The sequence below is a fragment of the Haliaeetus leucocephalus genome, unplaced genomic scaffold, assembly GCF_000737465.1.
Source record: "Haliaeetus leucocephalus isolate CR32 unplaced genomic scaffold, Haliaeetus_leucocephalus-4.0 Scaffold83, whole genome shotgun sequence".
Lineage (NCBI taxonomy): Eukaryota > Metazoa > Chordata > Aves > Accipitriformes > Accipitridae > Haliaeetus > Haliaeetus leucocephalus.
Window position 1 is genome coordinate 2,664,405 of NW_010972519.1, and position 23,986 is coordinate 2,688,390.

A 23,986-nucleotide genomic window follows, 5' to 3' on the forward strand; every position below is an offset into this window, starting at 1 on the left:
CAAAAAAAAAAAGGGGGGGGGGGGGGGGGGGGGGACTGAAAAAAAAACCCACCCATACAACCAACAAAGAAGTATGAGAGAAGATTTTCTAATTGAGGCCAAGTAGTCACATGAATCTATACTTCAAGCTCTCACCTTAAAGTAACTCAGTGGAAAATTATGCATTGCAGGCCAGTAAACTCACTGTTAGTTTACTGACCTTTCACATCTTGAAGAGATACTCACTTTTCCACAGAAAGATCTTCAGAGTTCTTCTGTTCTGCCTTCTCAAAAAACCTTTATCAACTTCTTTCCACAAAAAGGAGGGATACACTATTGGTGAGGCATTACTCCATCAATAGATTACTCCAGAGGAATGTGTCATCTCTAGGAATACCCTGGCTTCATTCTGAGTTCCACCAGTTTTCTACTACTTTCATTTCTAGCTCTGCCAATTCCCCTAAATTCAACATATTTTGCTTTGGCCTCCCCCATCAGGTATATGTAAGTATTAAGCTATCAATTTTAATACTCTGTAGACAGCATCGCTGGAACACACATCCACAGAACCAGTACATGAAAGGCAGTAAATTATTTTTTTAAGGTTACAAAAGTCTTGAAAGGAACTTTTCTTATTTCTGTACTTCACTGAAACCTCATAATCTTGTCAACAGAATACCTGCAATTTAATTTTTTTATTATTTTTTTTTTAAATCTAGTTTCCTAAGGGAGCCACACCTGCTACAAACCAGTTGAACCCAGACTAATACTATTCTTTACCGAAAGAGTACCCTGGGAACTGAAGGACTGCTATCTAATCTGGCCCTAGCCCACTGGCACAGCAGTACTGGACAGACAGTCAGCCGCCATGTAAGTAGCTCAAAATGGGCTGCAGCCAAGGTCGTAGCATGAAACACAGGACAGTTTTCAAAGGATGAGAGAATTAGGGGAATTGAGGTATTCTGAAGAAGTGAAGTTACAGGGGAAAAGGTGACAGGACACATCAATAAATAAAAAAGGTTTTGCTAGTTCTTTCCCATGATATGCTTTTTCTTTCTAAGATATGTATGCCAGCATACACCCCTGACTGTATACACAAGGAAAAGCTCCATAACCAACAATGCAACAATACAGCCCAGGGAAGCTAACAACTGACTGGAAAGGTCAAAATTCACTTTTTTACTTTTCCCCCTCAAGTAGGTTTAAAAGAAAGCATGTTTTAATTTAAGCTATATTTGTATGGTAGCAGAGCCTAGAGACCTCTAAAATAATGGCAAAATTATGCAACAAATACTCAGCAATGGTACTTCACTGATCCTATGAAGCCAAGGATGAAGGTCACACCAAAGGCCAAACACATACTCAAGATACTGTGGTAGTAGGGACACTACAGAAGGCTTAATTAAAAGGATTTCAAATCACAGCAGGTCAACAAGAACTGGCAACATCCCCAAATGGTTTCTATTAAATTGTACTGCCCATCCACAGGTTATTTTTCACTTAATTATTCTTCCTATCCTGCCATATGCTTAATGATTTTGTTCATGGCTTTAAAACCGGGGGAGGAGGATATCAGACTAGCAAAGAACAAGTAGCTGTGAGCAGCTGAGGCTCTTGGGTACCACTGGTTGGCTTGATGAATAAACTGCCCCAGAAAGAGAACAAATGAAAGGAGTAATTCTAATCAGAACATGATCCATCACCAGAAGATACCAGTATTAAAGCAGACCAAGTTTTCTCCAGTGAACAATAAGAGTGTTTTAAAATCAGAGTGTGCTTTTTCTTTAACACAACTTGAATCTTGCAAAATACAGCCCTTTCCTTTGCGTCCATGCCAAAAAGCCATGTTTAAACCAAAACATTTGAGGTGCATAGAATTACAAATGAAACACTGTGACAATACTGCATGAGTTTTTCTTTTATATTGTAATCTACAGGTGATCTACAAGGCTAAAGCGACAATTAGAAAACAAACCAGACAATTTACTATAGGAGAGGTTTCAAAACAGCTTTCAGAGTCAAAGCTACCAAACAGTTGTTCAAGAAATAGGAACTGTCCTCTGCAAAGTCACTTGACTCTAAGTGTTCTGCACTTTGCAAATCAGATGATTTAAAAAAAAAAAAGTAAAATAAAATTTAAGAGTCTAACCTCTAATAAGGCTCATGAAGCCTGAACACCTTAAAGTATACAGCTCTAAGAAAAGCCACCCCAAATAATTGTTCTTAGGTACATAAAGTCTACAGGAGAAAAGAATTTTTTTTAAATTATGACTTTGCATCTACTTGGGTGTTGGTTCAAATCACGTTACCAGCATAATTTCAATGCAACAACAACAAAAGCAGGATTTCCTGATTCAGTGTTTAGAAAAAGGACACATTAAAAAGCAACTCTTTGTTCCACACCTCATTACAATAAAACAAAAACACAGGCCCACTACTTAAGTGTAATTATATTAATAAACAGACATAACTACAATTTCACAATTTGTGAGCTACTAACCATAGTAGTATTACTTTTGGAAGTTTTCTTTTCTTAAGCATCTGACTTAAGCATGTACTTTCCTCCAAAAAAAACCTATACAGCAGAAAAATACAGAGAATACACTTTGTATTTCAAACAGACCAAATATTTATGTTGGGTTCTCAAGTGTTTCAACATCTTATACTTGAAGAGATTACACAAGATTATGAAGGACGCAGCCTACCTAGGCAAACTTGGCATTTTTTCTACTGGTGAGCTTTAATATTTCAGAGGTAGAAGTAGTTGGTTTAAATCACTATTTAAATGTCATCTTTTGAAAGCATCAAGAATACAGCTCAGTTTAATGCATGTTTCTGCCTACTTTGTCTTACACTCAGAGGAAATGCTTGGTTTTGTAGAATAAAAACTAACAAGTCATTTCAGAAATAGCGTGATTTAAGCTACTGATTAGCCTTTTAGAATATGACTAATATGAAATTCATTGTCTCATGAAGATTTTAAAGACAAATCACTTGCCAATGACAACTGATCAATAAGGAAAACAAAGGGCTATCTCAGCCTTCAGTTTTGGAAGAGAAGTTTAGAAACACTACCAAAAAAACCCATTACAACTTAGAGAAAATGTAAATACAGTTAGTGAGATATAAACATTGAAATGTTTATTATGGCTAAATATTATAGAGTAACCCCAGTTCCTATTAAGATTAAATTTTCAATTATTCTTAAAACATTAAATATAAAAGGATACTTTAACATCAACTTTTTATATTTATATGCATGTAGTTCATAAACACTTCACCCTTTAGTTACATTTAATGTAAACACCAGAACACCTGGAAATTAGAAACTGTATTTACAGAAAAGACTTCACTAGCATTATAGGCCTCAAATAAAGTAATTTTACTGAGTCCTGACTCAAAGAGCAAATTACAGGACAGAGCACTGCCCACATGGCTGAAATGAAGCCACCCAAAGCAATGCCCCCAATCAGCTTAGATCAGCTCAGATAAGGAGCAGCTATGTCCTGAACCTGCTCCAGAAACCATGCTCCAGGCTATTCAACAAAAGCCCTCCCTCCAACTCCACTGGCACAACAGAAGCGCAGGAAACCACCACACACTGCTATGGGCAGCCCCATCATCTCCAGGGCAATGATAGTAACTCAGCAGCCTGGGGAATACATTCATCATGCCTTATGCACAAGAAAGGTTCTATAAATCTGATCTATCTCCCTGCAAAAATTCCTACTGGAAACAATGTCAGATCTGTTGGATGCTGTACTTACTACTTCCTCTGTGACAAATATCTTACACAGTTAAACTCAAAACTGATTTGTTTCTACAACAGTCAGTACAGCTGTATGACCGTATGGGCAAGTCCCCCCCAAAACACTGACCTGGTGACTTTTTGTACTACATATTTCAAGACAAAGAAGCCAGATACCACACCATGTGCATCTATTAAGTTTAACTGATAATTCCAGTTATATATTAACTGATATATATATTATAGATATTAACTGATAATAAATGGACAGCTGGAAAGTAGTTTCTGTACAAATGCATTAGCTGCAATATCAAGCCTCACAGACACCTGAAAATTGCTGGACACAGAGATTGCAGATCCCAAACACGATTTGTTTTCTTCCTTGTACCTGTTTAGCAACCACGAGCATTGTTTTTCTCATTTTTCATTTCAGAACAAACAGGTAACTCACTGACACTGAAGTACCTATAAATAAAGCATAGCCAGCAGGCTAGTAATTGTGCAATCTACAGCAGAAGGCAGCCATGCACACACAATTCTTGGTAGTAGAAAGAGCGAGAGAGTATTTTACATTATCTCCAAGAGATGATATATACAGTACTTCTTCAGCCAGCACTGACCATATACAGATGAGCACTACATTCTAAAACTTTTAAGTTTTAGTAAGTAGATTACAGATAATTCCATCTACTATTACAGAACTGTACCATAATGTCAGCTAAAGACCTCAAACCAAGTCAGAGTACAGTATCTCAAAGGATGAACGCAGCAATAAATAATTAAAATTCCAAGAATCTAATTGCACATTATATTACAATGTTTACCAACGAAAGTGATCAGTAATACACAAACTACTTCATCTTCATATTTAAAACAGACATTCTTCCCGGGCATACTATTACCAAGCACACCACTTTGAAACACAATCATTTCTCTCCCCTGACCCTCCCCAGATGTTGGGAGTACTAAAACATCAGCCCTCATTTTATTTAAACACTCACTTTCAAGTATCTGATTTCTACACTTGGGGGTTGGAAGGAGAGAATTAGATGCATTTTTAATTTAGAAAACTACTGCCAATTCCCCCAGTAAACTTCCAGACAATGGTACAATGGCAAATTAATTAAGTCTTAGTATTAAATACTAAAATATTAGACGTAAAACTAGTAACAAAATTTTCTGATCAAGATCTAATTTTCAATCTAATTTTGGACCAACTTTTCTTCTTGACAGTCACAATTTTCTACAATTCTTGTAACTGCAATTGCACTAGACTGTACTACAGGCAAACATAAGAACACCAGGGTAATTTTACACACGTTCTCCAGGTCTAATACATCACTACATCTACTACTCGTGCTTTAAGTGACTTGCTTTTTGCAAGAATGAAACTTGGAAGTACAAATTATACCCCATTCTGGAATAATACTTTATGAAGACAGTTCCCTCCCTTCCTCCTCCCTTTTTCCCATAGATGGCAGAAAACCAATTCTTACTTAAGACTAAACAGTCTTGTACCAAATAAATCATTATGTACTTGGATGCTAGATTACAAGGAACCTGTAATCAAGTTCCAAAAGAAAAAAGCAACCCTCAAATTTTAAAATTCTAACTCACTTTGTAATCAAAAGATTATAAGTGATCTACAATGAGTTTTCACCAATTTGACCTTGATTTCTAACTCTGTCAATAGTACTATTATGTTACATGCTACATGTACATAACAACTGCACAAGATATTCACTGTATTGATGACAAAACATCAAAGCTTTATCAAGCTAGCCAAATTACAAAAGATAAAGGTAGACATCAACAGAGAGACAGCTGGCTATTATAAAACAAATTTTTTCTTATTATTTTTAATGATTAGCATGTCAAAACTGGGTCATATATCCAGTATATACATACCAGTTACATACAAATATACCCCACCTTAATAATGGCCTACCATCATACAAGTACTCAAAAGAGGGAGAAAAAAGGAAATCTGATGTCCTAGCAGAACAGATGACAATTTAGGTCATCACTGAAGCCTGAATGAACCTTTCTGCATGGCATTATTCATCCATACTAACTAGAATTTCCCATTCTCTCTAGTCCATAGGGAACACATTGTTTACATTTGGTTTCCTTTGCAACCACAGAAACTAGAAAGGTTTGTTTAAATTAAAGCTTTGATTTTATAGCACAGTTTTGTGGCCACAGAAATGCAGGATATACAGGATCCTGCTGCCTGGTTATGTGCAAGGAAAGATTTCAACTTTACTTTTGGATCCCAGTTTGCCATGTTGCACGCAACTGTAAAAGCAGTTTGATTTTTTAATTCAAATGAAAATCCAAGTTCAAATTACTTCTATTATGTCACACGTGCAAGTCACATTTTAAACTAGATCCACACCAAACTTTTTTCTTAGACTGTATGAACTATACAGTTCTCATTCTTTATTCTCCTCATCTACTTGCATATCAGACAACATGTTCTTTTTAAACACTCTAGATTTAACAGTCTAGAAGTGGAAGATCTATGTTTTGCATGACCTCATGAGAAAATACATTTACATCATCATCATAGATTTTAAGAACTACGTCAATATACTTCTAATGAATATACTTCACCATCAACAACAAAGAAACAAACTTACCTACTACCATGAGTGTGAATTCAAATCCTCTCTTCACAGACTTCCGGTAAACTTGATTTGGAAGATTTGCAAACCCCACATATCCTTCAAGGTTCTTCTGTTGCTAAAGCAAGAGATATTTAGGGAAGAAAAAAAAAGTTAAAAGAAAAGCTTGTAACTTATTACTTTGCTTGTCTTTTTTTTTAGTCACTTACACATTCACTTCATTTTCACATTTTGAGAAAGGTGCTATCTACCCAACTTCTCAACAACCTAAGCTGTCTACATCAAAGACAGTCCAATGAACTGCAACAATAAATAAGAAAAATTGATTTGTTTTTGACTGGATAGCCAAAAGACTGGCACAGAAAGTTAGCTATGCTAATGGTATTTTGAGCAAGTACAATTACCACATTATGACTGCGCAAGCACCAGAGCGTACAAGCACAAACAGATTAAAATAAAATAAACTTTGTCCCAATGCCCATTTGAAATGCAGGCAAGTAGTATGAGTATAGCTTTCCTATACTCCCAAGAGTCATGGTGGTACTCCCCCAATATAATTGGGACTAACTTGACGCCCTCTACTTCTGAGTCACACAGCTGGAGGCCTTCATGTTAAATCTAGATCTACACTAATGCAGCATGCATTGCAACACACCCTCCATTAAGGCAAAACTTCAGTTGCCTTGTACTGTGAAGAAGTTATTCAAAATATTGCCTGCTATGAAAAGAGAGGAGAATTATGGATGTTAGCCATTACTCCTCACCACATTTTCATTAATGTTCAAGATGCTTAAAATGCGTCTCCCTCACTATACTAGACCTGGCGATCCTCAGAGACCAGCCATGCTACTTTTAAACTGCTCTTCCAGTAGAATCCGAGAAATGTGTTTGGTATCACAGCAGGTCTGAGGATTGTCTTATGAGACAAGACAGTTTAGTTCCTTTACAGAGAATCTGAAAATACTTTCAGAGACAACTGTCTATTTAAAGCAACACAAGGTACTATTTCTCATGGAGCATTCTCATGATTTCAGCCTTTAGGTTTTACATCCATCCAAAGTTGAGAGGATGTGATTTGATACTACCTCAATTTCAGAGCTTGAGAGTTATGTACCTCCACAGAGCTGCAGCACTGTCTACAAGTTTACATTCCCCTCCCTAAGATTATCTTCAAGAGGATAGAGGAATTCTAAAAAGTAATTAAAAAAAAAAAGATAATCTGTTCTACTACAGGTACTATTGCCTCAGAACTTCTGCATATGGGATAGAGTATGGTTAATTTAAGTTTGGTATGTGGTTGACTCATGCTTATTTGTATATTTTTTCTAAAATTGACAGAATAAACTTATTACAGTAATAACTCCTAGAGTTTAATTTTATTTTTTTTTAATTAAAGCAAACCTTCCTTGCAAGTATGTAAAACACTATCCCTTTTCCCTTTTAAAGCACCGAATGCCAGAAGAACTAACTTCTTTGCAATCCAACAGCACTAATCAATGAATTGACCCTCTGCTTTAAGTCACATAACTGATTTCTCCATTTGGCAAACAAACGATTATTCTCAAGCAATGCTACACCACTACAAAGACATATTATACTGGTGCTATCACCATATTTAAATAAGTCTGAAAAGTGCAAACTTAGCAGGACTACTTTGAAAAAGATAGATTTAATACTACTGCAAATTAGTAGCACCTCTCATTTAGTGATAATACACTGCATCAATTCTCCTTCAAGTTTAAAAAAAGGCAGAATCTTTGAACTCATTAACTCATACAGAATAAGAGAGGAACATCTAATGATAGCCAGCTAAAGCTAGGTGTTACAGTTTCAAGTTCAAACACACACAATGCAACAAATGTTATTACTTCTCTAAATGTAGGAAGGTTTGCCTTGTGTCATCAAGAACTTTTTTTAAGATGCTTTTTGTTTCAATTCAGCCTTTGATGCAGCAAGAGTCTCATCTGAAAGTTTTCAAAATACTAGAAAAAAATCAGCCAGGAATTTAAAAATCCAAAGACTGTTTTACTTTTCCAATCTATTACTGCAACTACATGTGAGGAATACAATCTATCACAATCTAAAACCCCGAACAGGAGCCAATGCTTCAGAGATATGATATGCAAGTGTCTTATAATATTATATCTTTAATATTAAGATATTAAAAAGCTCTTTAACAGTGCAGGTCCTTAATAACTATTAAGGATATGCAACTGCTATTCATGCTACCAGATGTAAAATATGTCATCACAGTCAGACACTCCTTATATTTCTACTTTTCAATCACCTGTATCTTTTAATGCCTAGATCTTTTAATGTATGTCATGCTTACCAGAAACAGTTCACCCCCTCATTAAATCTAGGTAATACTTCTTTTGCTTAAAAGAATGGATTTACATGTAATGCTTATTTTAAATTATTTTTATTTCTCTTCCCCTTCATATATAGCTCCACATTTAGCATAGTTTTACTCCTAAGAATTTTAAGAACACTGAGTATGAAATGCTAAACAGGAACAGATGGCAACTTGCAGGTTGTTTGCTCTGTTAAGTGGGTCTATAGCATTTACACCCATTTAGATAATGAAATATAAGTGTTACTAACCAGAAGGATGTATGAAATGTTACACTTGGCATTAATGCTGTATTTAATGTGAGCATTTATACTCCATAGGAAAGAGCCTTTTAAAAAACTGAAGTCGGATGCCAGGTTCAGTTTTCTGGTATACCAATATCAATTAAAATTGAAGCTTTCAATATACTGATTTTTAAATGGTTGCATTTGTTCATAACTTGCTACTTCTAAACACACTGATACAAACTAGGAATTGAGTTTCTTAAATTCCTGCAACAGCTTTTAAAAGAAGTTACTACTTTTTTTGTTGAAGCATTGACTTTCACTGTGTTATCATTGTGCCAGGTGAGATCTCATGTTTCTAATACTTACAATAGCTTCCCCTTAACTTTTATCCCTTCCTGATTTTCAACCAGCTGCTACCTAAGCTCAGTTTCAGCTTACCTACTAAAACCCTAATGCTTCCTCTATTTCCACAATAGCTGTAATACATCTGTATCAAAGTAATACTTACAGCTACTTTGTAAACAACACATTTCCATCATTTCCAGTGTTGAAGGTATCAATAGGATACATCCAGGAGCAGTCCAGTAAACCGATGAATTTGAACCATTGCAGCAACGAGTCCAAACAAGTGCAGCAACAATCCAGAAAGAGAAACAGGGGCAGTGTGAGGAGAGAAGGAAAAGGAAAGAAAAAGTTACTTACATTTGACCAAAGTTACCCACAATACTTTCCATCTAGTATGCTTAGCATACAGTGTTTTATGTAATCTTTGTTTTATATAACAGCTTCATTTCATGATAATACACTACATGACCTGCACGCCATTTAATGATCAATATAGGCAGTTATTCAACAGTTGTTTTTACTGTAGTATTCAGTGTGCTTTTTGTTTACCATATGCTATCTGAACCTGTAATAGGTTCAAGGGTATTTATTGTCTTCAGAGGTGTTCACCAGAACATGTAATCTCATTTCCCCACACTACTGCACAATATTTTTATTTTAGAGTGGAAAGGTACAAAGATCACAGCTATCATCATCATAAATGCATCTCAGGATTTTGCATTTCTATGTCACTTTATACATTCAGGGAACAGTGTCAATTCACTTCATTTGCAATACTGACCACTGGAGCACTGCTGCAAATTTGGGCATAACTGACATGGTTAACAGCCAAAAAAAAACCAGAACAAATTACAGGGCGCAAGTCAAGTGTCTGTTCAGCATCACCTAACTGCGGATGACAAGAGACCTATGCTAGTTCACCAACATGGCACTTAAAATACTTTAACTACAAACCCATATCACAAAGACCCTTTAAATTTCTGGTTTTCACTAAACATCTTCCCATATTTGAGTATTTCAAGACACCCACACAAAAAAGAGGAGAAAAAAAAATATCTCAGTACCACGTTCTAGGCCAGCAGTCTAGCTTGTGCACTTTAAAAGCATTTGATTGATTTGTCTTCCATGCACTCGTACACTTTTCTTAGCATCACGTAAACAGAGCATCCACAAAAGCCCCCGTAGCAAGGACTCCCTCTGATTACCTGTACATTGTTAAAGGGAGGACTCCATAATTTCAAAATCCCCACCTGTTGGCTTAACTGCTGCACAGTACTACCTGTGTTGGAAAACAGCCTTAATAATCTAGCATACTTCATTGAGAAGCAACCATTTCATGCCTCTGATTGTGTCTGCTGCTCTTCCATATCACTCTTCTAGTTCTGTACTCTTCTGGAGAGGCCAGGGTGAGAGCTACATAGAGTATCCAAGAGGCAAAACAGTCACAGATCCACAGTCTGATCATGTTGTATCTCTTATTCTCTGACCCTTTCTTACTGATTCCCAACATGCAATTTTCTTTTTTGACTACTTCCAAGTACTGAGCTGACAATATTGTGAACTGTACACAGGCCCAAGACCTTGTTCCTGAGCTTTAACAGATGTTCACAGCTTACCACTGAGCATACAGCACGAAAGCAGTCTGCGTGTGTATCACTTTACATTCACCTACACTGCATTTCAGCTATCATTTTATATCAAGTCTTCCAACATTTTTAAGTCTCTGTAGTTGTTCATCATCTCTGCTCTAAGTTAGCACAAAGGCAAGCCATACATACAATTATAAGTTTGGCCTTAGCTGACTTCTGATGCATCCACTCTGTGCACTCAATGTTACTTCAGTGTATGCCTCCCCCAAGCAAAATCTCAAAGCCCACATAAACCAGCTGCAGAGCTGGTGGTTTTAGATCCATCATCTGAACCGATGGATTAAGAGCAAGCAGCAAGCTGCTGTAACTATGCAAATGAGCAAAAAGAGAGAAAGGAGGCACCATCAGTGGCTTTCCAAGGAGTTTTAAGGAAGAACACTGACAATCAAAATATCCTCCTTTCCTTGTTTTCCATCAAGTCTATCATCTTTGTTATTGCCCAATCACCAGAATTTATATCTCTCCTTTATTCCGTGCTGACTGTGTCCTGGAATGATAAATCTAAAGTCATTCTTCAGGTACTACCACGTGGGTCAAAAGATGACAGTCTCTGACATAATAAGGTTCATTGCCTGACAAAAGAGCATACCTTATCCCTCTGATCAAGAGGGGATGCAAGTCCGAGGTGAGCTAAAGCCATTTTTTACCTTTACTACATGGAACTTGAGAGCTCAGCTCACACTCTACACAGCAAAATACAGCTGCTCTGCACTGGTAGTAACCAGCAGCCTGTTACATGATGGTATGAAAACTCTTCAAGGATTTATGACCTAGCCAAACTAGCAGCAAATATTAACTAAGACAGCAGGAGAGGAAAAAAAGACAAACCAGAAAAGCAGTTTGACATGGGGGGAGTCACTGTCCTTTCCAATCAAAGCTGGCTTTGGAGCTTCTCAATCAAAGTTATTCGAAGAGAGAGAAACACAATCCTTTTTTTCCCTAGTGACCTTCTATGAACGATTATTTCAAAAAGCTTCCAGAAGCATCACAGAAAACCCAAGAATTGTTGAAATCTGACCACAACTATAAGCAACATAAAACAGTCTTAGAAAGGGCACAGATACCCATTGCATTAGGCATGCGATAGCGATGTTACTTGTCATTGACCATGAAAATAAAAGGCGATCATTTTTAACTTATTTCACACATTTGGAACAGGGAGCACATTCCGAACATGGTATTTTTTCTACAACTTACATTTGCTATGGAGTCAATTGGTTCTTCTAAGATATCTACACATAGGGCAAGTTTCCTTTAAACACAGTTTACTTTGAAAAGATGTCAGAGCCACCAAAACATAAGAATTTGCACCTGCTCTAACACTGATTTCAATAAAGCTAAAACCATCTTCAGAACTTTTAGCTAATTTCTGCAAAGTCTTTAGCCACAGTATTTCTATTCCATTTCCTACCACCATGCTATGAGTAAGATCAGTTTAGTAATTTCTAGTTCTACATAGAAAGACTAGTCTATAAAACACTGTGTACTTACATTTCTTCCAACATACCTGATGTGGTAACTTTTTATTTTCTTCTTTCTAACAGTGCTAGTTGTTTAAAGTCTCCACACCAGTATCTAGAAGCCTCCAAAACCTGCAAGAAGGCCTAGGGATTCACATCTTCAAAATCCCTAAAAGCTTTCTAAAGTTTAACAAAGTCTGCATTTTTTCCAACTGTCAATATGGAAGCAATACATAAAACATATAGCTAATACATATCCCTGTCTTGTCCTGCCACATCCCAGAGGCAGAGACCAACTGCATATGTCTTGCAACTGACAGTTTTTATTACTGCTTCTTAAAATCAGAGCTTTAGGTAGCAGTGTTTAGTGTAGTAATGCTTCTACAAGCCCTGAGCACTTGTTAATGTAATAGATGGTACCTTAACTTAGAGGTTTTTTCTCCAAAAACACTAAGATATAGGCAATCCATATTAAAAAAAACTCACCTGAATTTAAAAAGTATGGAAATAACAATATAAAAGGGGGAAACTCATCAACTCTAGCTGTAAAGTTAAACTTATGCTGAACATCTATGAACGTTTTTGTCCTTTCAGTATCCAAAGTAAAGTGAAAACATCTGTTGGGTCAGTAGCATCTGCTGTAATCTCCATGGTAGAAGTCTAGTACTCATGGAAAGGAAATCAGCACTTTTACTCCCTCAAACAGGCATCAACTGCAGACAGCAGAAACCTATTAAAAGCCTTCTTTTATAATAAGACAGCTTGGCTTCGAAGTGTGAACCTAGGGTCTTGCCTACACCTTTTGATGCATAAGCACAATGATTTCTCTCCCTCTCTAGGAGCAAGCTGATTAAGTTGATAATCAGTAACTTCAGTCACTGATCCAGTGAATGCACTTTCAATTTAACTGTTCCTCAAAATCTCACTGGGCACAGTGAGTATAAGTGAAGAGTGAGCTTTAGACTCTCTCTTTTTCTGTGCCAGACACTATCACCTGGTTTATTAAAAGATAGTGCTGAAACACATGTGAGGTCTAAGAGCAAGAGAGTTCTACAAGAAGGATTCTGCACTGTAAAGATCAGAAGAGCAGACAGAATGGTCCATCTGTTGAGCTACAGGCAGCATGTCCAGAAGGAAAGCAGAAAACTCTGAAGAAAAACAAAGGGGAGGTAGCAGGCACACAAGTAAACGTTAACTTGCCTGTTAAGACATTTGCCAGCCTTCAGAGGCAGCATACAGCATACAAGGGCATGCCTGACCAAACTGTGCACAGACTGCAGCAGCTGTAGCGAACAGTTAGTGCTGCAGTTCTTACAGCAGCCAAAGAAGTGCAAGAAAACAGACAACTACAGGAAAATTAACTAGGAAAATGAACTCAGTTAACTATTTAGAAAAACAAAACTAATTATAGATTGATGAGGGCAGGAAAGAAAGGGCAGGGGGTGGGGGGAGGGAGTTCTCAAACTACAAATACAGGCCTGTATAACTACAATATACAATATTAAAAGTTCTACCCATGTTGACTCCACAAAACATTCAGGCCAGCCACACATATTGACAGTTTCTATGTAACAGTTCATCCTTCACTAGAATTAGCTAGACAACTAATTCCTTGAAGAGAAAGTAAACCTTATTCGTGCATTTTAAAGACAATTTCAAAGTACAAGAATACAGTTTTAAAGCTGCTTCTTCTTTTTTGTACATTTTCCCCTTTATTCTGGCTTTAAAAGCAGCCTTGGTCTGCCTGCAGAAAGCAGTGCGCACACCACCATCACATAGCAACTTGCACCAAACTGAAATGACCAACTCGAAATCAAATTTGACAGTAAAGTGACTGATTACCTTCCACTCCATAAAGTAGGGGTCAAAATAACTACAGCAAGAAATGGCACAGGAGAGAAGAAAGCTTACAGAAAGAGGTCACCAAAACAGCAGCTGGGGAACTAGTGTCAGGAACAGCAGCAGATCAAGCATCAACCACATATCACTTGGTGTGTCTATCACCACTTTTAACCTTCCTTCCTAACTCCTCCTCCTCAGTTTTGCTATCATTGAATGTTTATTCCAATACAAGTACTGAACCAAGGGTTGAAGATGAAAGATGCAAAGGAAAAATATTTTGAAAAAAGCAAGATTCCTGGATACAAAACCTCCAGGGGAAAGAAAAAAAAAAAGCCAAACAAAATAAAAAAGTATCTGTACTCCATATTTAACATGACTCTTGTCTGTCTAGTTTGTGGAAGTTTCCCAAAGAGATGTAAAGAAAAGATTTAAGAAGAATTAAAAGAAGAAAAAAAAAAAAAAACCTTGTTGGAACTTTCAGGCAGTTTTCTCTCGCACTACTTTTTTTAAGCCATTTTTAAGGAAACAAATTCTCTACTAAGTAGGTTAGTGCCTCAACCTGGAGACCATTTCAAGAGTCTTACTTAGCACTGGAAACATAGTAGAAAGAAGCAACAAAGCATAGTAAGTGTTAAGACACATTAAAGTACCATGCTGTAATGTATTATTTAGTTCCTTTTCCATTTCCTTTGAATCTAAGTTACTGTTGAGCATTTTTCAGTTCCTTCAGGTTCACATTAACATTGCATTTTCCTTCAAAATTTGCATACAGATTGGCCAGTTAACACAAAGACTTAGCAGGTGGTGATAAATTACAGTTTATAGGTTTAGACCCACTAAAAAAAAAAAAACCAAACACAAACAAAAAACCAAATGATTCCCTCCCTCTCCCACCCCAAGTCTCTGGGTAAAGCAGCAGCAACAGTAAGGGCATCTTAATCTGCCCAAGCACAGAACTTAATTTTTCAGGAAGAGTAGATTCCTGCAATCCAACTGGCAGTGTTTCAACCAAGGGTGTCTGAAAAAGGCATTTGCAGGTGTCCACTCTGCGCTCCCTTCTGTTCTATGCCTTGGATACCAACAGAAGTGACCTCCCCAGTAGTGTACTCCATTCTCCTCATCAAGCAGCTGTAAGGATGGCAATACATAAAATAGTATTGTTACATTTCTAGCCTAAAGGGCTACTGTCAGATCTAGTAAAATTTCTTGAACACGTAGGTGCAGAAATGCTAATGAGAGGTGAATCACTCATGCAGAAATACTCATGTATGTTCAACATGCTCTAAGTGAAGTGTGTTCTCCTTAAAAATCATGATAGAAATTAGAGTATTTCATCTCTGGTGCTTCTGTTAACATGAGGAATTCTCATTTAAATTGAGTGAAGGGCTTTTACCATACACTTCTGTATGGTGGATGCAACTTGTTCCCATATGGAAGCCATCTGTTTTCTCTCTCTTTCCTATACTAGTTTCTATGCTGAACACCTCAAGATCTGACTTATAGAAGCCTTCAGAAGCCCTGTAGGTTTCACCAAGAAAGACATTTTGAGCTAAAATTTTAAGAGACATGTCCCACTCACTTGCCTTTTAAGGTTTATTGTATTTTTGTGCTGTAGCAAACTAGCACCCCAGAACATGAAACCCACATACTTCTGAAAGCACTGATCCTTTTGTCTCAGACAAGCAATTTCTTTGGAAAAATTAAAATATATCTTGAGACTATCATTAACAAGCTATTACCAACTAATCATTTAAAACACATTTTTATGAAAAAAAGCACAGTGGTAGTTCAAAGTTAAATTACTGTATTTTTAATCACTTGAAGCAGGTTAGGTATTTTTCCACAGCATTCATTTCCCCCCATGACAGCATATTTTAACGACACTAGAAGACAGAAGTTAGACTTTTAATTATCAACTGAATTTTCAGGATACCCTGAAATCATGTTTATTTTTGTGTTTCAATAATTCTACTACAAGGTCCATCAAACACTACCAGGAGAGGTCCTTAACAATATTATTAAATCACTTAGAGGATTTTACTTTTTAACTATTTCCACACTGTCTGAGGAGTTTTGTATTTATAATATAAAGAACTCTAATGAGACCAAGAAGATTAAAAAAGAGACACAGGTGCTATTTTAAAGAATTAGGCCAACTAATAAAAATATCTCCATTTAACTTAGATGTTTTGAAACACAGCTGGCTGGCTGCATTGTTTTTAATTGTCCTTATTTTTAAGCTAGAGAGATAATACAGAAAGATAACTCGCCTTATAATTACTGCGTAAGGAAGACAGTAAGTAAAACTTAAGAGTGTTTCCCTGCAGGTTGCAATGGCAACTGATACAAAGAATGGTCCATACTGATAAAGAAATGCATCATCTGGGTTTAATATTAAGACCATTATAATGTACAGTTGGTATATTTACCACTCATCTGTAGTATAAGTTGGGAGTTAGAAACCCTGAGTTCTGATTTCATTTATTCCATGTCAAGGAATTAATTTTTAACTTGGCATTTACTGCCTACATTTTTCAAAGAGGAAGGCAACCTATTTGAGAGCATCCAGACACCAGTGGTCTAATTGACTTGGATGAGAAAACTAAAGACTGTGAGGTCTGAAGCCACAGCTCAGTAGCAAACCATCCCATTGATCAACAGCACCCAATCTGTTGGTTTCTCAACTTCCCCAGTACTTTTGGGTTTTGTATTAGTAATGAGGCTAGCTGTGAAGAGCATGCATTACATGGTCCAACATGTATACCAGCAGAGCAGCTATCCTGCATGATCAGCCCTGCTAAATTTTAGCGTGGGAGTTAAATCCTCTCCATACCTTTCTGCCACACCAGAGTACTTGATGGCCAAGATTCACAGCCAGAAACACAATTCAAAAGAACAGGAAACCCAGGATAGTTGTTGCTACCCACAGTAACAAAGAACTGAACATACTGAAAAAGAGTTGCCTTTACCTAAAGGGATATTGGATGCCTTGCAGGCATATTGCTAGGCAAGAAGCCACAGACATAAAGCTAGGGCCAAGTGAAATTCATTCAGTGACAAGGTTAGAGGCCATTCACTGAACATTTCTTTGGAGAAGCTGTGTCTTAACTGCTTCCAAGGTCTTCTCCAAAGCCAACTCTTGCATACATTTGGACAAAAAAGATTTCAGTGTCCCTTCATTACTGAGGTATTAACATTCAAATAACTTAACTTGGTCTGCATAAAATACTGAGTGCTGGTACAATTTTGAACTCGCGTGCTGAAAAGTTCAACTGTTTAAGGATTCAGAACACAATAAATCTTACAGACCTTTTATAGAGGCCCTGTTAAACACCTAAAAAGGAACAAACACCAACCAGCTCAAAAATTAACTTGCTAATTAAAGTTGAAACTGCTAGTAAGGAAAAAACTCCCTGCTGAAATTCCCAGCTTTCCTTGCCAAATTTTTATCAGATGGGGGCTCATTACCCCTACCCTTCTCCTCCTTTCAGGCATCTAGCCTTCAGTAGTGTTTTGAACCTGTAACATTAAGACATTTTTCCTTTAACTGATTAAAAAGGAGATTCCTTTTATTCACAATCCACAACTTTACAACATCTGAAAAAAGACTGAACAATCATATCCTCTAGTTTTTGCCCCAGTCTCTGAGGTCTTGTTCCCCATTGCTTTAGCCTGTCACTTAACAAACTGCAGGTTCCTTGCACTGCTCTGAAAACTTCCAGGTTTGCAGATGCCCACAGAATTGCAAATAAGAGCACTGAAGGTCAATACTTGGCACAGCGGAACAGCAGGAGATGATCATGAACTTCAGTAACTAATACTGCAGCAGTCTGTAAGCAGCTCTCCTGTAAGTTCTCCCTCAACTAAGTGCTAAAAAATAATAAAGAACACAGAGGAAGGCAACAGGATTGCTCCCCTTTACCCATCATCAAGAGATTACTCAGACCTTGATTTCCCACCATCTGGCAAAGCCTCCCAAGAGGAAGCTCATTTAATCTTGAATCTCTTGGTTTGTTAGTATACCTTTACTAGCTACAATTAGGAAGTGTTTGTTTCCAGAAAACGGGGTGGAAAGAACAGTGGAAATAAGAAGATGGGTTTCTTCGCCTCATTCTACGTTGGAAATTTTCACTGTCCCAAACTTGAAAGCATTCAACTACATCTAAGCCAGCATCTGGAACTCAGATTTTGAGTCATATACTCTGAGTTTTGCATTCTCGTTTTGAAAAGCTACAGTGAGTCTTCGTAAGACTGCACAGCCAGAAAAATGTCTGCTGTCAGAAAGCTTCCAGAAAGATTACATTTCTCCAACAACAGCTTTCAATGCTTCACAACTGCTTTGTTTTTGACAAGAAGTCAGCTAAAACTGTTATCTTATCTTACTGAAGATATCATCACAGTTCGGATCTGGTCAGGACTACAAGACCCTCTGCACTGCCAGACTTCTGCAGCCATCATTAGACAGGGCTTTAGTTTTGCACATCACTCAAAGTCCAAATGCTAATATTAGTATTACCACAAACATCACAGGTAATGATGCAACAGCAGATAAAAAAGGGCAAGTCACCTCACCCATTTAGTGCTCAAGGAGTAAATGATAGCAGCTGAAACAAGAGCCATTAAACTTTGCCCACCCATGTTTAATCTCAGCTAAGTCACCAGCTCAGCACCAAGGGGAGAGTACTACCTTCTTAACCACTAGCATTGATTCCTCCAACAGGATACGGTTTTCCTCTTTCCCTATCTTAACCACTGGTACAGTGGAAATAAACAAGTTGTACAACTAGATCAGCTACCACGTATCTCTGCTGCCTTGGGCACACTACCACAACTTTCAGCCTACGTTAAGACTCAGTGCTTGGGTGGGAACAGAAAACCAAACTCGCTTCTCTGCAGCAGTGCCATGTTACACTAGCCTAAAACAGGCATTAAACCAAGATCACAGCTACCTGCCTACTGCCAAAATGGTAGGTTGAAGTTCCATGTCTTGCCTAGAGCATGCCTGCATTTATTTTTTCATGCTAACACTTCTGTGATCCCAGAATATGAAAGGTTCAGGGAGCTCAATTGATAGAAAGAAAAATAATCTTGAGGAAGAAAAAACAGGCAGTTCCTGTGAGTTGAGCTCTATGAACTGACTCACTGTTGGGTCAAAGAGGCACTGCTGCAAGGGTGGGGAGAGCAGCAGAATTGCCTCCTTTCAAGCAGCTGGCCAACAGATTCACCCAGCAACTGTACCATTGCGGATGAGCTTAGGCTTCCCTCCTATTAGTTCTGGTAAGTGTACAGCTAGGGAACAAGCCAGATCAGCTCACATATCCAGCTGAAAACTACTCTACCAGAAGGTTAACTTTCCGTTACATCAGCAAGCTCATCTAATCACACCAGTATATGAACATTAGAGGTAACACAAAGGACAAGAGAAAAACACACATTCAAGACAGTGTTTTTCAGCTGCAGTCCAGTTATACTAGCATAAGCTATGAAATCACATGATAAGGTTCTCAAAGAACAAAAAGGAAAGCAGAGGATACTGTTTGAAAATACTAAAAATACTAAATTTGGGCATACTAAAATTTCCTGCAAACTGTGAAAGAATTACACATACATGAGATTAAAACACTCCAACTGGCCAACACTGGACAAGGTTTGATTTAAGCTTTATGTTAACATTAACTTAAGCATTCTTGGCAATTTTGACCACCTCACTCAGTCAAGTTTCATTTTATTTGAAGTTGAACTTGAATCATTACATGAATGGTCTTTTAATGTATGAGATATAAAAAGAGGTGATATTTCTTACATTATTCTTCTAATAATCTGCCTGCCTATAATACAGTGATAACCACTGGCACCGGTACCAACATTCATGCCATCTTACATTTTTCTCAGCATCAACTGCAATGACCTACAATACTTTTTCAGACAAATGTCACACCAGAAATTCTGCCATCAATGACTTCAGCTGCCTTTCTGAAAGGTCTCTTTGTAATAACATTACTGTATGATAGACTGATTTCTACATATAAGAAGACTATTTTGATTGGAATTTGATAAACTGCTACTTTGTAGCTCAAAACTCACCAACAACATTGAAGAGCATGCCTTGCGTATCTAGTTTGCATTTCTCTTTTTCTGGTCATTGTTCCTGTCATGCTTTACCCCAAAGGACTGGAAAAAGCTTAGTATGTGATATTCTCTCCTTTGAGAGCATGCTTCTAAGACCACTGTCACCCCTTGGACTTTTCTGTGGTCAAATGAAAGACAAGTCTAAAGTCAATTTCTTTTTTTCTTCAGGTCTCACATCTTTTGTATGATGCAATCTTTCCATTTAAAAAGCTCTATTTTAAAAAATGCTGACACCAAAACTAGGTGCTGTATCTTAATATTGATTCCCCTAAAGCTACAGTGGGTCAAAGGAGGGAGAAATCTCCCTAATGTTTTAATCAAGCCTCCCCCTGCTTCTAAGTCCTAACATTTTTACTATTCAGGTTAAAAAAACCCAAACAAAAAGCACACAACCATTAAGTGTAAAATGGGAAAAAAAGCAATTAAAAAACCTACATCTTGAGATGTGATTTTCAATATTGACAAAAAAAAATTTCTAAATCTTCTGTGCTACTAAGAAATAATTCAGTCCTATTTTAGAATTCAGAACTATTTATTTTATTTTAGTTGCTTAAGTGGTTCTGAATGTAACACCCATAGTGTTATTGTTCTGTAACACTACTTCCAAAATTATTTGCAAATGCATTCTGAACTATCATTGCGTTAAATGATAGAAATCTGGCATGAAAATGGCCACACAAAGAGCCATTTGAAAATAAGATACAGAGCTAGAGCAGCTGAAGAAGAGATTCCTCGTAAGTGGCTTTAAGAAGGGCTACCAGGCAGTGCAGCAGCACTGCCAGTCCAGACACTGAAGTTGGCTCACGACTGTCAGGTTTCTGCAAGACATTTAGAAGCACGGAACAGCACTGATGCACAAGAAGCAGAAGTAAGATTAAGTGGCTTTTGTGGGAAGGAAGTCCAGGATGTACATAAGAACAAGGTTTAGTCAGGCGTGTGTTTTACATACCTCTAGTTCAAACTCTGTCATAAGGCAAGTGGATACATATTGTCTTCTGAAGCACTTATGAGCCTACTGGTTACTTTTTGATTTTTAATGTAACATGAAGAACATCATAACTTACACAGCCATGCTCATGCAGTGCAGCAAATAGCTGGTTTTGCAGGGCAGCTGCATTAAACTAAAGCAGAAGGCAAAACTGTAAGTTATGTAAGTAAATATTGATTTGATTCTTTCCTCTGAAAAAAAAAAACCCCACCAAACAAAAAAAAAAAATCAAAACACCAACCACAAATAGAAAAGAGCTACCCAATGACTTTACAGAGCTATCACGATGTGACTTTTAAACCAGGCTGGAAAAAAGTTCAGTTTGACTCATCCTTGACATAAATGAAACTCACTCTGGCAAGGTGAGCAGAAAGTCACTGGTTTCTGTGAACTGAGATTCTAGCCCTTGCAGTTGAGAAATGTCTTCACCTATGCCACCATCCCCACCTCAGCAAGACATCTACCTATAAACATCGGTTCAAGACATTCAAACTCTCCTAGGGAATAGTTTGTGACCACCTACAGTTTAACACTACCCCAAATATGAATTACTAATTTAAACGAGACTTAACTAAACTACTTAAATGGTGACTAAATGCCATTCTAATTACAGAGAACACATTTGCAATTAACTAATTTCAGGAGCTAGAGCACCAACTTACAGAAAACAGAACGTCGCTCATACATACGCATCTCTGGTCTAGACAGGTTAAGTGAATAGTCTGGCAATAAATTAAAGCTAAAAATGTATGTCACACTACAGTTCTGAGTAGAAACCTCTCTCCTACACCTTCTCCGAGGCAAATTCTCCTTCACTGACTTTGTGTTTAAAATAAGGTTTTGAATCTGTAGCCATTGTACTTTATAACTATTTGTTGCCTTAATGGGTATTTTAAGATAGTATTAAAAACACCACCACAGCAGCATTGAGCTACTAGAACTGAAGAAAATAAAGTACAAGAAGTATGAACCTGACCCATGGAAGAGAGTAATGAAAGACCACTAAGTTGACAGCCAGTTAAAAAAAGAAGATAGTTCTACTGTGCACGTTTAGACATTTTTATGCAAAAAGATATTGTATTCTAGCTTACAAAGACAAATCTAATCCTTTATTCCTGCGTAAGATAAACAAACAAGTTTTTATCCATATATACACAAACACGCATTTGTTTGTGACACTGAGTATACATCTGAAGCACCATTTTAACTGAGACTAGTCGCTTGTCCTTGTGGGTAAACTGAAGGAAATGCTGTTACTATCAGCACACAGACTGATATGCACAGTCCTGGGTGCATTTGCTTCAATTTCAGAATGACTAAGTAGCAACCCTTTCTTCTTCCATAGTAGCAAATGCAGAACAGGTAGGTGATGTTCTTGCATTTCAATTCAGGTTTCAACACAGACAAGGCAGTAATTGACCTTTGAAGCAATGGCTTTTTGAAACCTGCTCTTCTAAGTAAAATTTCTGTTCATTGCTTTTTGTTATTCACCTGTCAGCTTAAAAAAAAAAAATAAATGCAGTCATCCAAATCCAGGACAAAACAATGCTCTTATGTTCACAAGTCACCAACCAAAGATGCTAGTAATCTCACAGAGCAAACAAGACACAAACATTACAAACTAAGCAGGTATCAAGTGAAAGATGTTAAACACTACACAAAAACACATCTTCCCCAATTTCCTAACACTTCAGCAGGCAAAAACTTTAAAATATATGTAGACAGAATTACAAAGGAGAAATACTTTACAATAATATTAGTTTGATATCTCAGTGGAAGTTCTGGTCAGAAATTAAGTTATCACTTAGCACTGAAAAGCTACTACTACAACAAAATCTTGCACAAGAAGGTATGGTCTACCTTTTAGCCAAGATATACAGCAGTGGTCCATCTAACTTTCATGGGAGCTGAGCCTGCATATTCTCACAAGCTGACTTTTTTTTGGTCCCGATATTAAGACAGTTCATAGGTATTTCTACATACAGAAACGTTTCTTTTACTGAACATAACCTAAAGCCACTGTCAGTCAGAGGGAGGCTCCAACAGCCAAGAAAAAACATTCAGCGAATGGGTACTTCTGACAGTCTTCTGTTCACTGATTTTTCATCTGCAGGAGGCGGCACACAAATGGCACACAGAAGATTCTTGAACGTTGTCTTTGCACATAACTGGTTCAGTGTGAAGTCAACAACTTCACGCTAAAATAAGTTTAGCTGCTTTTCCTTAAGTTGCCCATTAAAAAACTTTGTACATAATCACGCCTTTTCCCAGTCACCCTTCTGAAACACTAAGCAATCCTCCAATTTATTCTGCAGGACTGGCTGGCTAAACGAGGGGAGCACACAGAAACTGCTCATAAAGCATTTCATACAGACTTCCGGGGCAGTCGCTCGTAAATTGTAATTTTTAATTTTTTTTTTTTTTTTTCCCGTTTTGGTTTGAGAACGACCGGCTGAGGGCCTGGCACCGCTGCAGAGGCAAGAGTCGGCCGGGGCAGCGCGAGGAGGGGGGAAGGCACGGACCGGGCCCCCCCGCGGAGGCGGCGACCAGCCCCGCGCACGCCAAATAAAAGCCAGACCCGAACGGCATAAAGCCCTCCGAAAAAGCCCTCAGGGATAAAAAAAAAAAAAAAAAAAAAA

General features: G+C 37.5%; 1 protein-coding gene across 4 annotated transcripts in view; it reads right to left on the reverse strand.

The window, feature by feature from the left end:
* SEPT7 (septin 7) overlaps nucleotides 1–23,986 on the reverse strand; it is an 81,426-nt gene that overhangs the window by 56,780 nt on the left and 660 nt on the right. For 3 of the 4 annotated variants that reach the window (XM_010582668.1, XM_010582677.1, XM_010582651.1), the window contains exons 2-3: nucleotides 9,443–9,447; nucleotides 6,370–6,472 (exon numbers count right to left, since the gene is read on the reverse strand). In XM_010582668.1, the coding sequence (XP_010580970.1) occupies nucleotides 6,370–6,472; nucleotides 9,443–9,447 (108 nt within the window). Of the gene's footprint in view, nucleotides 1–6,369; nucleotides 6,473–9,442; nucleotides 9,448–19,517; nucleotides 19,520–23,986 lie in introns of all 4 variants that reach the window. The other variant, XM_010582659.1, reaches the window with a different exon arrangement.